At 45.3% G+C, this 18,320-nt stretch overlaps 1 protein-coding gene across 7 annotated transcripts in view; it reads right to left on the reverse strand.

The window, feature by feature from the left end:
* Window positions 1-17,674, reverse strand: part of kcnc3b (potassium voltage-gated channel, Shaw-related subfamily, member 3b) — a 33,599-nt gene extending 15,925 nt beyond the window's left edge. For all 7 annotated transcript variants that reach the window (XM_088284424.1, XM_088284421.1, XM_088284419.1 and 4 more), the window contains exons 1-2: window positions 17,228-17,674; window positions 10,696-11,401 (exon numbers count right to left, since the gene is read on the reverse strand). In XM_088284424.1, coding sequence (XP_088140550.1) covers window positions 10,696-11,316 — 621 coding nt within the window. In that variant the 5' untranslated portion in view covers window positions 11,317-11,401; window positions 17,228-17,674. The remainder of the gene's footprint in view (window positions 1-10,695; window positions 11,402-17,227) is intronic.
* Between the last annotated feature and the right edge of the window lie 646 nt (window positions 17,675-18,320).

Consider the following 18,320-nt stretch of genomic DNA (forward strand, 5'->3'; position numbering starts at 1 on the left):
AACCATAAGCCATTTCCGTCGCGTTCCTCAAAAACTTCATAGACACGTTTATTTATAGCACGCACAAGCTCACATGCCGCCAAAAAAAATGGTGGCCGTGCAGGAGCGTCGCTCATTGTCCAGTAAATATGGCCTGCAGGTGCATACGGAGGAAGCAGCAAAAAAAAAAAAAAAAAAAAGTCGCATTCATGCACACGTCAGTTCAACACTTGACAACCCAAAGAATTCTGCTTCCTTTTCCCTCTCCATCACTTTCCTGTACCTCTTTTCTCCTCTGCTATGTCTGACCTACTTTCTCAGATTACTGCAGTGCTCTCCCCCTCTATCGCCCAAACACACACACACACACACGCGCACACACAAAGAGAGCGAGCGAGCTTCTCAATCACCTCCTCCTACCACTACCCCAATGCCGGTGTGTCTCGGGGAAGCAGGATAGCACCAGCGGGACCGGCTGCTCATTACGCGTCCTCATTGGCTGGGAATTTCACATGTACGAATGAGGGCAAGCAGAAAAGTGAAGAAGAAGAAGGAGTCTTATGGTGCTATATTGTGAGTGGTTATGATGACGCGTGTGATGTAAGATGTGCCGCCACGCATCATCCTGGCACAAATAGCCCTTACGATAGCGCTTTTCAAGCGGGGAACTTTTGCTGACAGTTCCGACTAAATTTGGGCGCAGTTATTTTGGGTGCAGAGAAAAATATGTCCAAATATGGTCAAATTCACGCACACACACACACACGTAAATGAACATTATTGGTCGGCGCCAATCTGAAATTTAAAAAATAACGTCAAAACCAATCATCAGCTCTCTTGTAATGTTATAAAACGCCACATTTCTACCGTGCAGCATTTTTTCACCTAAAGATTGAAAGGCGGGATGCTTTTAATTGATTGGATTTTTTTTTTTTTAAGTAGCAATGTTGTAGATGGAAAAATGTCAATGTCGATTTATTGTCGTTCACAAACGTGAGGACACTGCTCACATTGAGCTCAACACTTTGCTCCGTCAGTCGTCAACACGCGGCCATTCATGCCAAAAGCGCCCGCAACAAAAATGAGCACACCCCTACATGAAACTTCCCTGGCATAGATAAGTAAAAATATCCAAGTTGTCAAAACTAAATAATTTCAGGACCAATTAAGTTGAATGCGGATAATTTAACCTCTTATTTTATGCCACAGCACACCGCACAAAAAGGCAAACAGTTGAACTGAAATGTGTGCAGGACTACGTCTGCATAAACTCTTGCTGCAACACACTCGGACGCCACCGCCACCGCCGCCACCACAAATGCTATTAATACACAGTGAAATAAAAACAAAAGCCTTTTCAAGTTACGCCCAAAATAACACAGCTTCCTGCTAATTACAGAGCATTACTTTTTGTACCAAATCCCACTGAATTCTCAGGAGAACGCGAGCTCAACGCGCTCACAAAAGAGGAAAAAAAAACAACAAAAAAAAACAGTGGCCAAGCTACAGTAAGACACAAAAGAGAGCATAGTGGCAAGGCTACAGTAGCGTCTTCTATGTAGGCTACGCAGGTGGAAGCACAGGAGGGGGTGGACAGGTGGGAGGGAGACCAGACGACGCTCGCGTGGAGATGCATGAAGGAGAAAGTTGACAGGGACGAAATGCAGGGGGAAAAAATTGTGAGAGTGGTGAGGGAATGGAGCCAAAAAAAAAAAAAAAAAGCTTCATTTAAATATGCACACGAAAGGTAAAAAAAAAAGTAAAGGATGGAAATAGTAGCTTCTTGTTTTAACAGGACATTTTAAGATGCTAAATTAGCATTTGTGTTTTTTAACGTTTCATTGAGGTTGTGCGAACAAAATGTAGCAGCCGATGAGTGGACGACACCCACCCACGTGCACGCAGGTGTTTGCGGCTGCGCGCTCACGTAGGCGACCGACACAAGTCATCGCCTGGACAAAACTCAGGACGCCAACCAGACAAATGACGGTCGAGTGGTCAAACACACTCACACGCGCGCGCGCGCGCGCACGCACGCACAAGTGCCGCATTGAGGGGATGTCGGCAAAAGAAAGAGTTGGAGGACGACCATAAAAAGGAGGAGTCGCAATCTGTCATACTTATTTATCTCCTCTGGCAAACATTCACCCCCCCCCCCGCCATCGCCCCCCCCTTCCTGCGTCCATCCCTGCATCATGAGTGTGTGCACGTGCTGCTGTGAATATACGATCCGCCGCTATAATACGCTCAATTCCCTACAGTCAAGCATGACGCGTGTGACACCTGCAGCCAGAACGACCTTCAAGGCCCGATGGAGTCTCCCCTCGCTCGACTCTCAAATTCCATTCACAGAGATCATCAACATAAATTTAAAAAGGTTGAGAGTCACAGAGAGAGAAAAAAAAAAACGAAAGAGAGAGAAGTTGATGGAGCGCTGATTGTGTGTGGACGGCGAAAGTGAACGAGTTGGAGGGGAAGCGGGGGGAGGGGGGGGGGACGACGACAATGGCGCGCTTCTCGTCGGCCGCAGTGAGGAGAGAGGACAACAAAAGGGGGGTACGCGGCGGAGAGGGTGTACGCGACGCATCCATGTCGAGATGGTCGCCGCTGATTTGCGCGCCGCACCACGCTCCTCCTTAACGGGTCCCTTGTGGTGCTGTGTTTACTGCGGCACCATCCAGAAGAGCTTTATCATTACAGTATTCCACACAGCAACACCCCCCCCCCCACCCCACCCTACCTCAACCCCTGCCTGGCTCTCGGTCGCTATGGCAACCGCTGCGTTAGCCTCTGCTTTCAGGCACCAAGGACAGGACTGAGCCAAATAGTGTTCCATCCAATGCGGCTGCAATGCACGCGCAGGAGCCAAATTATGAGCCATTCCGAAAACGTCAAAGGCGAGTGACCTTGACAAAAATGCAGTCAAGTCAAAAATACCTGACCTGGATAAGCTTACATTTTATGTATTTTATTGCAAGAAGTAAGAACAACAAGGCAACAAAAGCAGTGTGGTTGTTACAAGAATACTTCTCAAATTACCTGCTAAAAAGAAATATATTGGCGCACCATCATCATCATCAAGCATAACACATGCCAAAGTCGAAATCAAGAGACCACTAAAAAAAAAAGAGGACAAGTGAAATATCAAAAGGAGGACGGGTTCCTTGAGGACATCGCGTGCCGAGTGGACGGGCAGTGAACCTGAGAAAAAGTGCACTGAATCCATATCCCCTCCACTCATTTTTTTTTTTTTAATTATGAATAACATCTGCGGCTTTTGGCCATTTACGGCTCCCGATTGTAACACTTTTTCATGTGCGTATGCATTGGTAAAGTTCACACAAAAAAAAACGTCAAGCTAAATTAAACTGCTCGCAAGTTAGAAACTAAAAGACTGACCTCAAAACATCCCAGCCAAACATTTGTGAATTCCCAGTTTTCCTGAAGGGAGCGTTCGCCCAAGCAATAACGATCGCATTCAACTCCAATTAGATTGCTTTTAGTTTGTCGGATTGACATTGCTGACAGATTGTGTTGGCACTCGAATTTCCCCTTTGGCTAATCTCCACCGGCAGCCAAGATATCCCTTTGCCTGACGCATACAGCTTTGTTTGGACTCAAAATCCCAGAATGCAGCCAGATAGCGTACAATTATCTATTTTTGATGCTGGTCTATCATACCACACATGGCGGATATTTTGTCATAACCCGATTAAAAAGTGTCCTTGACCTTTTGGTAATCTTTACTTTTTTTTATCCGACATCGCTCAAAAAGTTGGAACATGACTCACATTTTTCAAAGTATGTCATTCGATATCTTTTCATGAGGCAAAACTGAAGAAGTGACAATTGGCTACTCAACAAAAATTCATTCATGTTGAAACCATTGGCAAGAAAAGTGATCACACCCCTTTTTTTAAATGTGACAAAAAAACAAAAAAAAACCATGATAGACATTTGGCAACAAAAGTGATCACACCCCGATGGGAAACATATTTTATGACGCCGCCATTATTTTTCCAGCATTGCCTCTTCACAGGTTGCCATGGTATTCTCATTTACACTCTTACAGTATATAAAATGGCAAACTCACTTTATTGTGCACGATATTGTAGACACTGAGTGATTCCGAACATGCATCAAATAGCATAAAATTCATAAAATGAATATAATGAGTAATTATTATTCATCCACCATCTAAATTTTATGGGGGAAAAAAAACATTTTCAGGTGAAAGACGTTCTGCTACCTGCCACATTAAAATGCCAACAACACAGACTTCAGTTTCAGAGATTCCCTGAATGACTCAACTCTTTGATACGCTACGGCTGAATCGGCGAGCACCTACCAACACACACACACACACACACATGCATACCAGTGTATAACGTCACGCTCTTATCAGCGCTGCAGTATTCACAAGCCCACTCGTCCTCGCCCCCCACCCTCCCTCCTCCCCCGTTGCATTTGCACTGCAGTCCTGTCAAACATTAGTGAGGACAAACAAAAAAAAAAAAAAGTAACAGTGAGCTGCATGTGTCCTTTCCTCTCTCTCATCTGCTTTGTATTCAGCACATATTACTGCAGCATATTATGTGCACTTGTCCTTGCGACGCAGCCCCCCTCTTTCTCAGCCAATCCCTCCTTTTCTTTTTTAGCTCCATCTCTCCCGCTCGCTCGCTCGCTCGCTCTGCACCCTTCATCGTGTCCGACACACACCAGGAGAGGGTGGTTATGACATCTCCATAAGCCTTTTTTTTTTTTTTTTTTTTTGGTCCTATCTTTGTCTATAATCTGTTTGATCGAAACGCATAAATGCGGATAGATAATGTCAATGACTTTGAATGCTCGTCAAAGTCGCCGTTCGATTCGATCCTAAATCCACGTACCGCTGAAATTGATGTCATGGAAGTGTGTAGAAGGCGTACAGACCACCAGGACTGCGAGACTGCATGTTTGGGAGGAGCTAAGTTTAGCCTGGGTTGTTAGCGGAGAATACAGAGTATTTGTCATATATGTAGGATTTTGCCGGTACATTTTCGAGACGTCAGAATAAATCCTCAAGTACAGATGCCTCAACATTCGACTTATGCGCTATTGCAAGTATTTGTACTTTCGACCACTTCCTACTGGTCTCGAAACAATCTTCGGTGCTGAGCAAGCATTCATTCATTCATTCAATCGGTATACGTAGCACTTAATTATTTATTCATTATTCCCAAATGGTGCGAGTTAAGCCTGACTTTGCCACCGACAACCTCAAGATTGGATGCAGGTCGAAGTGGTGACTCATTGGTGTCCGCCGCAGCTTGGACAGGAGGCACAATCAAGAGAAAGCAGATGGCCACACAGGAACTGACACGCTGACGTCCTCCGACAGACCAAGCGGTAACACACCCAACTGGCGTTCTGTTTGAGTAACAATCTGGAGTCGTGTTTTCTTACTTCTCCTTGTAGAAAATGCAGTGGCAAAATATGACAATAAACCCGACGTATATGTTTATTTTTTTTGGTATTTTTTTTTAACAAATGTTTGAATATCAGAAGCGTATTTATTAACAATTCTGTAAATATAATCAAATGCCGCAACATTAGGTACACCTCTTTCGATAGAGTACATAATATAAAAGCTGTTATTTTATGCTGTGATTTATTGCGGCATTCGTCTGCAATGGTGTTGACATCCTACAGAGAATTATTCATAATATTCGGATAGTTTGATGCGGAGCAGTAATTGTAGTAATTTTCTCATTTATTTTTAGCTAGCTAGCTGGCAGTGTTGCTAGCTAGCTACAAAGCTAGGTAGATTAATAGCAAGCTAATACAGCATCATGCTAGCTACAAAGCTAGCTAGCTGCTGTACTAGCATGCTAGTAATCTAGCTTTATAGTTTGAACTAGCTTGCTATTAATCTAGCTAGCTGTACTATCTATCCATCCATCCATCTATCCGTCATCCTGCAACTATAATCACGAGAATATTATTAAATGTATAGTGTCAAAAGGGGAGCTCATTATCGGCAGTCCAGTGTATTGTTACGCAGGACCAGGTGCACCTAATGAAATGTCAAGAAATGTCTTGTTGCCGTCGCCCCAGCCGCCCCTGCCGCCCCCCCCCCTCAAAAAAAAACTTGATTCGTTGAGTAATTTAAAGAAAATTAAATAAAGAGCAGAAATAAAATGATTATGAGCAGAGATGGTCAAAAGACTCAGTTGGTAAACGGGCGAGCGTGCGTGCGTGCGCGCGCGCGTGAGGGGCGCTCCACAGGGGTTACACGGGAAGGCGTGTCGAATGCGCTGATTTATCCGCACGCCATAAATGCGAGCCCTGAGCAGAATGCTTTATGGGCAGCTCCACTTACATAGGACGGGCCAATGTGTAAAGGTGAGAGTACTGAGAAGGAATGATGTCCACTCGCATGTTTTGAAAGGGTCAAAAGTGATTTGTATTTGCTAATGGAAGTGGATAAATGTGTGTTGGTACCGTTTCAAGTCCTTTAGTTACACTACAGGCCGCATATTTCTCGGGAATAATTCAATGAAGCCACTTTGAAACCAGATTCAAGATTGTCAATGAACATGCTCCCAGTGGGAACGCTCCCCCCCCCCCCCCCACCAGATTCAGGGTCCCTCACTGGGGAGAAATTTTTCAAAGCGCCCCTTTAAAATCCTAACGTCATTCCATTTATCATTTTAAATATAATTTATCGCAAATTATTTGAATAAGTGATTTGGAGATCTCCCACCAGCGCAATCCACCGTAGCTGCAGGTCCCAAGAACCCGGCCCTAATTGACTGGAAGCAGAAAGCTGAGTCAGCACTTAACCAGAGGAGGAGGAGGAAGAAAGTACATAAAGATGACATGAGCAGAATTTTGAGTGATGGGGAGACGTGCAGTTTCTGTTTGAAAACTACGTATTTTTTTTTTTTTATAGCTACTTTACGGGAATATAAACAACTCCCTCCATGCAAGTCATCTCAACACTTTCAGATCGAGCGATTTTTTTACACAAAGCACCAACTAAAAAAATTACAGAGCTTCCAAATGTGCCAACATAATGCCCGACATTAAATACACAGCAGCATAGTAGGCCTATGTGTTCACCGAAAACGAAGGATTTGTTGCTAATTATTTTAAAGCCACTGTGACATGATGTCACTTTGACCACTCACACGCTTTTCACGGAACGGCCACGTTATGTTGCTTCAGAGTCGGAGCTTTTCTTTCACGCTTAAAAACAAAGAAGTCTTTTCGCCAGCCGAGACAGAAATGTAGGCTCGCTTTCTTCCTTTCCTTTTGCTGCGTTCACAAGTGGCCCACGGGGAGTGGAGCGCGTGTGGGAGTGGGAGGTAGGCTTCTCAGCCGGGGATTTTCCAACAGGTACAACGGGGAAGCGCCAAAACAAGCAATGTAACCAGTGTTTAATTCCACAACGCTTGAGCGCGCGTCATTGTCGGGACACTTGAGAGAGCGAGCGGGCGAGCGAGCGATTTATGCGTTCCAAGAAGAGGAATTCAGCTTTTCAGGTTTGTTTGCCTGCAGTGCAACGGGGACGCTCGCAGATCCACAAAGCAATAAAGATCACGTCATGTTTATCCCATTCACAGAGAGTCAATATACTTGTAAAATAAATACAACTTGAGTGCTGATTTAAAAAATAAATAAATCAATAAAATATATGCTTCGGCATAAAAGTCGGTTTGATTTTTGTTTACGATATCTTCAGTTAACCTCTTTTAGTTTTTCCTTCAACTTGGAAAAAATATTGGTTGGAGGCGGGGCCTAGTGAGGGTATGGTGTGACGTCATTGAGTCAATTCTGCAAAATGTCGTGTATCATACATGGCAGTAACCAGCAGAGGGCGTTATTGAGTCAGTCACATCATTTTTATGTTGTATGCGAATATTAAATTCTGTATCTCCACATGGATAATTTTCATCGAGTATTTGTTCGCGCAACCTCGAGAAAATTTCATGAATCGCATGTCCATCGCTCGCCGGCATGAAAATACTCAAGTATTTGCCAGACGCAGCTGGATGTATTTAAACTCTCGGTTCCACTCAAGCCGCGTTGACAAAATCCTCTCCAAGGTGATATTGCCTTTCCTTTTTGTCTAACGGTTCACCTGCCAATGCATTTTTTTTTTTTTTGGGAGGGGGCGGTGGTTCTCCCCACCGCGGTGGTGTTCTGTCAAGAGAGAGAACGTCCGGACGGGGTCAAATTTGTGTTTATGGCAGCAAAGTGCGCTCTGACGTGACACAGCACAGCCTGAATGTGATCGTTATGACCTTCGGGGAGGAAAGGGGATCGTGTGCCCCCCCCCCCAAAAAAAAAAGTTAACTTGTGTTACATTTTTTTGTTGTTGTTGTTTTTCGGCAGCTCAAATGATGAGGTCCCTGAGGCCATTACATGGCAGCAGATGGACAAGTGGAAAAAAAAAATCCTCTATAAATTGGCCGATTGGAAGAGGAGATGCCCAAAATGTGATTAGCGATTAGTCAACTTTCAATTTGGAGTAGTAAAGTCGACTCGGTGACGAATCGGCTAACAGCTCAACATTGCGCTATTTCGCGTCAAAATAAAACGTCCGCGTCATTAATCCCAGCAAGAGAAAGTCGGTAAACTAGAAAGGCCTTCATTGATCTTGTTAGCTTGTCAGCAGCGCGTTCATAAAAGTCATGTTTTAGCATGTGTTGCTCTTCTGAAAAAAAAAATAAATAAAAAATTCTTCCAAAAATCCAAATTCTTCGCTAACCGTTCCGCAGCGTAAATCGTGCGCGTCATTAGCATTTGTTGCTAATAATGTCAACCAGCTGTGGCTCAATAAGGACATTTGTATTCTTGCAGTATTTCAAAACAAAAGCAGGTCATGCGAATTTGAGCGTCATTTATAAAAATAATTAAAAAAAAAAAAGATAATCAATGAAATATCAATCGATATGCAGGCAGGCACGAGAGCCGATCTCGGCGGGGAGATTGGATGGCGTGAGCCTTCAAAGATAATCGAAGATGCAAAGACAAGACTCCCCCCCCCCCGTCCCTCCAATCACGTTTGTCACCTCCTCCCTTGCTTCCTACACACCCCCCCACACACACACACACACACTCCATTTTCCCACCGTCTCTCTCCGCTCTCTCACCCCTTCTCCATTTCCCTCTCGCTCTGCCTATCTGGTACCACCCCCCCCCCCTCGCCCCCCCCACCAGCAGCAGCAGCAGCAGCAGCACCCTCTGCACCTCTTTTCTCGTTCTCCAATGCTCCCCCTCCTCTCTTCGGCGTCTACTGCAGCAGAAAAAGCCAGCATAGATACGAGCATGTGTGTGTGTGTGTGTGTGTGTGTGCTGCTACGGTACACTGACAAAACATGAAACGAAGGCGGGAGGGAAGAGGGGGGGGGGGCTCAAATGAAGACATTGATTTGTTTAATTCATCGCCCTGAAATCATTAGACCGACGTCTCTCCTCCTGTCTCCTTTTATTTCCCCTCATCTGCTTCTCATCTGTCCCTTCATATCTTCAACATGTCCTCACGTCATTTGCATCTCTTCGGAACAAAAAGGTTCTGTCGGGTGGGAAAAGAGCGAACCACGCAAAGGAGGGGGGCTTAAAAAAAATAAAATAAATAAAAAACGTGTGAGTTGGGTCACATCGCCGTTTGACGGATCGGAGCCGGGACGAAACATAAAAGCATATCGCCGACGACACCTGCATAACTCCCTCCCCCTACCACACACACACACACACACACACACACACACAGAGACACACAAGTTCACATCGCCAATAAGTGTCTTGCTGTAGCAGGTACACATTTGATATTGAACTGAAACATGTTGCAGCAAAAAAAAAAAAAAGACCATCAATATTATTTTTAAACCTAAATTAGAATTCTCATCAATCCCAGTTTCCAGCTTTTTTTTTATTTTATAGTTTGAGCTCTTCTGAATGGTCTGCAGAGGATGGCAGTTGCGACATGTAAGGTGGATTGATTAGCATAAACTGCCAATCACAGCATCCTAACTTCGCTCTTAAAGTGATCCGAGGCCGCCGCCATCATCATCCAAGTAATCCGTGTGATTAGACGTAAAAAAAAAAAAAAAAATGAAATCGGTCTTCTGGGTTGGGATGATCAAATTCACATTGCAGATAACCAAAGATGCAGCAAAGACGCACAAACCTCTCCTGCACCACATCGCATGCACGCTCCATTTCTTTTTCAAACCAAAAACCGGCACATTGCTGCGCATTTAAACACACAACACAACGGACAAGTTGCGCGTAAAAGTCACGGACGGAGCCAGCGCGAAACAGTCATGTAGCGTCCAAATGGGATGTGTGTGTGTGTTGTCAAAAACAAGCGGAGCAGCACCAAGGGCAAACGTGAGAAAAGACGAGAGCCTCTTTTGCTGCAATAACTCCGCAAACGTCCGTGCGGTGCGTCGCACAAAAAAAATTGTTTTTAAAAAACACACAAACGTGTCCCGACGATGCGCATTGAAATCAATGAAAATAAATGCGGCGTGAAGGCTTTTGATGAGTGCCAAGCATATAGCGGCCTCTTCCTATCGCCATTAATTATTCAGAACCAGAAAGTCTATATCCTGCAATGCCATGCACGCTATACAGTGAGAGACAGGTAGCAACAGGGAAGCAGCCTATCGCGTATGCGCGGAACTTTGGGAAAAAAAAAAAAAGTTACAAGAGGGGTCAACTCACCCGGGCGTATTTGGACGAGTAGGGGTCCTCGAAGAGCGCCCAAATCTTGGGCTGCCAGGTTTTCCACCAGCCCGCCCTCCTGGCGTCCTCCTGCATGCACAATCTTTTCAGGTCCCCGTCGGCGCCCCCCAGGGCCGGGTCGTCGTCGGGCGCGTCCGGCTCGGGCGTCTCGAAGCTGTCCAGCGCCTCCTCGGCGTCCCGATGCTGGCGGTAGTTCATCCAGCAGCACGCCTCCACGTCCGTCTCGTCGATGCCCCAGAAGGCGAGCTCCTCCTCGAAGAGGGGGCCGCACACGTCGTTGGGACAGTGCAGCTTGCCCGTGCGGTAGTAGTTGAGGATGAAGGAGAAGACGGACGGGTGGCGGTCGAAGAAGAACTCGTCCAATTTGGGGTCGTAGTCGAAGTTGCTGAAGGCGTCCGGCTCGGTGAGCCACGACAGCCGCGTGCCGGGCAAGGTCTTCAGGGTGCTCCGGTACGTCTCATGGCGCACCCCGCCGCAGTTTATCACGATTTTCTCGCTTTCCGACGGACAAGTCATGTCTGCGCTGTAACATGCTTTGTTGGACGACTTGTTCCCACCCTTGCGCCCTTTGAAAGAGGATACACACACCGAACTGAGCATAGAGGACCGGAGGGGTGGGGGGGAGGAGGACGAGGGAGGAGGAGGGAGAAGATGAGAGCAATCACAGGGAGGCGGGAGGAGGAGTCTGCGGGAAGAGAGAGAGTGAGAGAGAGACAGAGAGGGGAGGGCGAGAAAAGGGAAGCGGTTTAGTGGAATGTGGATTCTTCACCATGTAAAGTTGCACGTTAGGATGCGAAAAGGTCACCAAATAGCATTTTTATGTGCGCTGGGTGACAAAAACTGCGCATGTTTTGGTGAGCAATCATTTGATTTTTAAAACAAACAGATCATTCTCAATGTTAAAAAAATATATAGATATTTTAAGGGTGCTAAAACAGCACAAATGAAGCAAGTTGTTTGCTCCAAAACCATTTTTTTTTTAATTATTTTGTTGAATTGCCCAACTTAAAAATGTATCGGTTTGTTGCCATGAATTTTTAAGTTCACACTTTTTTTTTACAGTGGGAGCTAAAAACAACACAAGTAAAAAATAAATAAATAAATAAATTCAAAAAGATCAAAATACCAAAATATGCTTTACATACAGTGGATATAAAAAGTCCACACACCCCTGTTCAAACAGCCACATAAAGGAGGGTGTGCACACTTGTGCAATCACATTATCTTTAATTCCTTCAATTACTTAATGAATACATTCTAAGTAATCTGTTTTGGGAGTTGTTGGGGGGGGGGGGGACAACAGCTAAATTAAACCCACAAATATGACGCAACTCCGGATAATGCACAGTCAATGCTCAGTGGGCCAGATACAAGAACAGAGCGGACCGTTTGTGGCCCTCGGACCATACTCTGCCCACCCCTTCTCTATACATCCTTACGCATTGTTAATGAAGTCACTTAATTGCCCTGCCACTGTTATGTCTCCCCCCTTTCCTCTCACTCATCCCACAATCTCTAAATTGATCCGACTGATGCTCAAGTCGGTGCTCATTCAAATCCTCGCCCTAATTAGGCCACTGTGAGATGTGCACCCCCCCTCCCTTCAAACCAACCCCCCTCCCGATCCCACCGTGCACGGACACACTCGTGCGAGTGAGCGGGAGAAAAGATGGGAAAACTGCCGAGGAGATGGAGGCTGGTGGAGAGGGGGGCTGTCCACCCCCCCCCCCGCCTCCCCCTCCCCCACTTTTGCTCCTGATCCCGAACGCATCTGTGACGTAAGGTGCCGCAGCACCATGCATGTGGATGCGAGCGTGCGTTAATTGCCTCCCAGGAGTGTGCCGTGTCCCTGCTTATGTTACACACTCTTGATTCATGTCATGCACAATTACGACACCTTCTGTCACGCGGTGTGTAACAAACAAGCAGGTTAAAAGAGTAAGTGCCGAAATAAATAAAATAAATACAGATTAATACAGTAAGGAGGGGGGGAGACAGTGAATGCAGCATTGGTGGATCTTCAGTCATGGAGCGAAGGCATTGAAGGAGAGTGTGCCATAAAAGTGAATGAATTAAGCTGCAGTACACACACACAAAAGCACACACACTTGCAGAGAGGTCACAGCTTTCACCCGCGAGCTACATGCGTCGCCATTCACAGAACAGATGTGTGTGTACATCCATGTTAACACCTTCTATTCGAAAAATATAAATAAATAAAAATCCTTCGCGCTTGAACGCCCCCTCCTGCTTACTACTCTCTCTCCTGCGCTTTCCCTACCTCGCTCTCCCTCACGTTGCGCAGAAAGGAATCACCTTTAAGGAGTGAGAGTCAAGACTTTCTCTAGACTTAACTACATTTTTTTTAAAACGGTCACTGGGTTATATTTTGAGTTCTTTGGACGAAAGGATTCAATCAGGTAAGTTGTGAGACTTAACAAAAGAGAGCTGCGCTGCATGAGTCGAACTTAGCAACTCAAAGTTCATGACTAGAAAAGTCGCACAGGCGTAATAACGGAAGGCTTGGTTTCAGCACCATGGAGAGTTCCTCTCCAGCGCTGCTAGCCCGTTGATGGACTTCGCTTTTTACTTTCTAACAATCTGAGCGTCCATTGTTTTGGTTGGTCAACTGCTGAATATTTTATACGCCACAAGTCGTTAACTGCGGTTAAACGTTTTCCGTTACCGTCCTGGTGACATCTGTGGTGACTTTATTGATCACCACGTGCAGTTTGAAGTCGAACCCAAAATAGCGACATTGAGAGTTGCGAGTTAAGTGCGGATTTGAATGTTTTTGTTTTTTTTGGGGGGGGGGGGCAATTTTAGCTCCAAACGAGTGAGATGCAAGCAAGCCGCTGCACTTCAATGCAGAGGGAAAATAAAAGCCATGGAGGGAGGACAGGTATGAGCAGTAAAATGGAAGGGTAAAAAAAGTACGAGGCGAGAAAGCAGGCGGAGTGTTTCTACGCATTGGAAACAGGCGCAAACTGGAGGTGGTTTTGGGTGTCTCTCTCCCCTTTTGTGTTTCTCTCTCTCTCTTTTTTTCTCCTGCAGCATTTCCTGACTTGGCCACCGTGCTGCACGCCCCCCCCCCCTCCACCTCCAACCGAATGGCACGCTCACCTGGCCAAACGCGCTAAAAAACGCAGCTTGGGTGGAAAAAAAGAAAGGAAAAAAAAAACGCTTTGGCAGAGGAGCGCAAACACTGCGGCGAGAAAAGAGGAACGGGTTGGTGCACATGGGGGGGGGGGGGTAGCACGGGATTATGGGATGCATTGACTGCAAGGGGGAGGGGAGAGGTTTTCGGAGGAGTGCTGACTATGCGGAACCAACCTGGCTGTTGGCAGGAAAAGCAAAAAAAAAAAACAATCACAAAGGGAGGGGACAGGATGGGACCGAGCACGTGAGAAGGAGAAAAGGACATTGGGGGGATAAATGTGGTGGGCGGGATGATAATGATAAGTGATCAGAGAGGAAAAGAGGAAGGAAAACAAGCATATTTGTCATGTTTGTCATGCATGCATGCACGTGTGTATGTGATGTGCGTATATGTATTTCCATGCCCCCCCCCCCCCCCGCCGCCCGCTCCCTCATCAAAGGATGTAACCACAAGGCGTCATGCTGTTCCATCCAGATCACTTCTCTACCTCCCTCCCGCCCTCCCTCCTCTTCTCGGCATCATCCTCTGTGCACCGGAGACCTCTACAGGTAAAAAGGCGGTACTGCAGCCAAGCACTGCGGTCAACCCCCCCCTCCCCTCCCCTCGAGTGAAGCGTCCCTTTTGAATCCTAATGAACCTTCCTTTAAGATCGATGATGCATACACAAATCTTTTTTTTTTTTATCAACGGCACTCATGTAAAGTGAGGGTCTGAGAGGGGGGTGGGGGGGGCGTTCCTCATCATAACAAAGCTTGCCCGTGGCCAATTCCCAGCACGTGAATGAAATAGGCAATCAATTAAGCAAGCAGAAAGGAAATGGCTCGCTCCTCGACTCGAGGCAGCATGGCGCCCCCCCAAGGGGGGGGGGGGGGGGGACCAATCCAAACACAACACACGCCTTGGGGGTCTTTATCCTTGTGGTCGGCACACAGGAGCCCTCCTGGTTTCTATCAGTCATGGGAAGTGAATATAAATACTTCATGACCGTTTCTAAATGGGAAGTCAAGGTTTTTCTTGGCAATATGTTGTGGTACTGTGAGTCTAAATACAGTTTTCAGATTAATATTGCGTTCGTGGAATATGAATTAATCAACTTTAAGGATGTATGGCACCACCTGGTGGTCAGTTGGCCAGTCCGACCTGTCAGACCCAAACGTATTGTGAGGGTTTGCCGGCAAGCTAAAGGACGAGTCCTATCGGGCCTTTTTGGTCTGTTGGACATTGGAGGCAGCTAACAGCTGGCGAGACAAAATTATCAAAAACTCGGACGTGGGAGGAGTCCGGCGAGCTGGAGGAAACTGAAAATTGAAACTGTAAATTCTGGTCCACCATCCGCCATCTCATTTTTGTCAATTTTTCCGAACAGTTACAACACAAGCATCAGGATGCTTTTTTTTTTTTTTTTAAGATATCATGAGCAAAATTAATAATAAAAAAAAAAACTATTAACCTTCTGCACACTTGAGCTCTCTCTTAGGTAGTTTTTGTAATTAACAGTGGCCTTCCTGCATGATTACGATCTACCGTTAAAGCACAAGGGGCGATACGCATAGTTGGGACGAGCCGAGATTTACAGTATTGGCGTAGCAATATGATATTTACGATGGTATCAAATGCGCTAAACAAAATTAAGTTGCATGGTAATGCATTGTATGTACTTAAAAAATTAACACTTAACATAAAATATCATTTTAAGCCATTAAAAAAAAGTCTACACACCCCTGTCATGTTTCTGTGATAGAAGACCAAAAAAAGCATTTCAAAACTCAGTCCATCATTAATGTGGCCTCCAACATGAACAATTAATTGGGGAGGGGGGGTGTACACTTTTGCAGCCACAATTCTTTGTTTACCTCCCCTCCTAATTTTTTTTCAGTTAAGTTGTTCTGGCCATGGGTCACATTAATGGTGGGAAAAGTTCTGAAATGATTTCACTCGGTCCGGTGTTTTCATAACACAAAAACGTTGCACTTGAACTGGGGTGTGTAGACTTATTTCAACTGTTTACCGATAGTTTGCTTTTTTTTATCGTTGTCATCTTCAAATTGTGTGATTATAATCTCTTTACTGAATAATATTGTTCAATATCATTCAATACATTTCATTAGTGTAGATCACACCGAAACGGCTCCAAATGGACTTGGAACGTGGCCTATTTTTGAACCACAAAACAAAGATGGGCGAAAGTGCGAAATTAGTTAACAGGGGAGGAAGGAGGATTTACAGTCGCCGGGTGGAGGAGACATGAAAAGGAACGAATGGTGGACAGGGGATGAAAGGTTAACGTCAAGGTCAATGATTCGGAGATTTTCGAAGGCGCCACGCCGACACGACAGGAACATGCACCAGCGTCCACCTCCATAATTCAATCATTCATCTCGAATCCCTCCCTCTCATCTCGCTCGCTTTTTGCATCCTTTTCAGCCACAGCATCTCCACTACCAGGTGGGCTCATTTTATGTGTGTGTGTGTGTGTGTTGAGGGGAGGGGGGTGTTTCTGGGTTACCCTCAGTCTAAAAATAGCACCAGCTGTAGATTTATAATGCAGGACCAGTGAGTGTGTGTGTGTCAGAGAGTGAAGGGGTGGGGAGCAAATGGAGGAAAGCGAGGCGAGAGCATTACGGGAAAGAGAACGACGGAGCCAGTTGGCAGGCGGGAAGTGACGGAAGGAAGCGAGCGAGGGGCGTTATGAAACTGGAGACTTGGCATGAATGCGTGCGTGCGTGTGCGTGCGTGTGATGCTGCGGAATGCAGAAGATGGAGCAAGTTGGCAGAGGTGGAGGTGATGCTGTGTGTGTGAGCAAGTCTAGACATTCAACTGACAACCTGGACGAGGGCCCCGGTCAGTGGTGGACAGTATATTCATCCAATTGTGATGGTATACAATCCCCTTTACCAAACCTTCCTCCCAGCCCTTGACACTCCACACGCACACAAAATCAAGTCAAAGCATGCAGACTAAAGAGTACAAGAAGCTTGCCGCTCTGCAGCCTTTAGATGGGGAAACACCCATCATTGGGAAAAAAAATAATAAATAAAAAATAAATTTTAAAAAAATCAATAAATATATATATATATATATATATATATATATATATATAAATATATATAAATATATATATATATATATTCACACACACACACACACGCACGCACACGCGTCACGGCTGTGCAACAGTGTGTGGATATTAAAAAAAAAAAAAAAGCGAATCGAACACACGCAAGGACAAAACGCGACTTGTTGAATGTGGCTCGCTGCTCGCTAAATGGAGGCGGCAACAATAACGCTAATCATCCTCATCATCAATTGAACGCATGCACACGCAATCCACGGAGACGGTTAATACTCACTCAGCTCGTGCAGGTTGCGTGCGCCAAACCCCGAAACCAAAAAAAAAAAAAAAAAAAAGAAAGATCAATCGCCGCGTAGTTTTCTTTCTTGGTGATCGGGAGATTTCACACAATATCCAGTTGCTCGCATGTAGTCAGATGATTCATTTTTTTTAGAGAGGGGGGGGGAAGTTTTGCCCAATTTTTTTGTGGGGATTTCCCAGTGAATGCAGAAAAAAAAAATGCAGGTTGGTTACTTCGATGGAAATGAAGCAGGAGGGGGGGAAAAAAATACCCTGAGAACTGCCTCGCTTTCTATCGCGTTTATTAAATATTGTTTTGTGTTATTGCCTAAATATCAATAAATAATAGCCGGCTACCATTTGTCTTGTCTGTCGCGCCTCTTGCCAAATATTTCAATGGAGATGCAGCCTTGCTCTCTTTGCCTTGTCCCTCTCTGTGTTCCTTTAGAGGAGCGTCACCTCCTGCACTAGTTTTTTTTTTTTTTTTTTTTAACCCTCCCTCAGACGATACATGTGGGCGGATAAGACCCAAGACAGAAGGGTGGGAGGAACCCGCGCTCATATGGTCAACTTCATCAAATACGCGCCGGGCTGCAAAATACGCAAATTGATACATAAATGAGATGGAAAAACACACGAGGCAGAGAGGTGGCGAGCGAGTGGCGCGTACGGATTGTGTTGATTTATTGCCATCTGTTCAGTCGCTGCTTTCGTTTGCTCTCGCTCGCCCTGCTGGAAGGATGCGCAAACACCATTTTGTCTACAGGTTCCCAAGCATTGACAGCAGCGGTCATGTGGCATGCCGCACAAAAAAAATAAATAAAACAAGAGATCTAGCCAGGACGAAATATCTCAAATGAAGGCGAAAATATATTTGTCTATGAAGAGATTTTAATTAAAATTGATTTTTTTTTAATATTATTAAAAACGACATTTTCAAATCTGACCTTTGTGTTTCTTAAAATGGTATGACTATTAAATGAAAATAATTTAGTCCTCTTTGGCCCCATCTTGATCCACTGATAATAGTCAAAATAAATGAGGAAAATCAACCAATGCAATTTTTAGGAAACCACCTCGCCAAAGGAGAA

The sequence above is a fragment of the Idiotropiscis lumnitzeri genome, chromosome 20 (assembly GCF_059441095.1).
Source record: "Idiotropiscis lumnitzeri isolate Australia: NSW breed Sydney's pygmy pipehorse chromosome 20, RoL_Ilum_1.0, whole genome shotgun sequence".
Classification (NCBI taxonomy): domain Eukaryota; kingdom Metazoa; phylum Chordata; class Actinopteri; order Syngnathiformes; family Syngnathidae; genus Idiotropiscis; species Idiotropiscis lumnitzeri.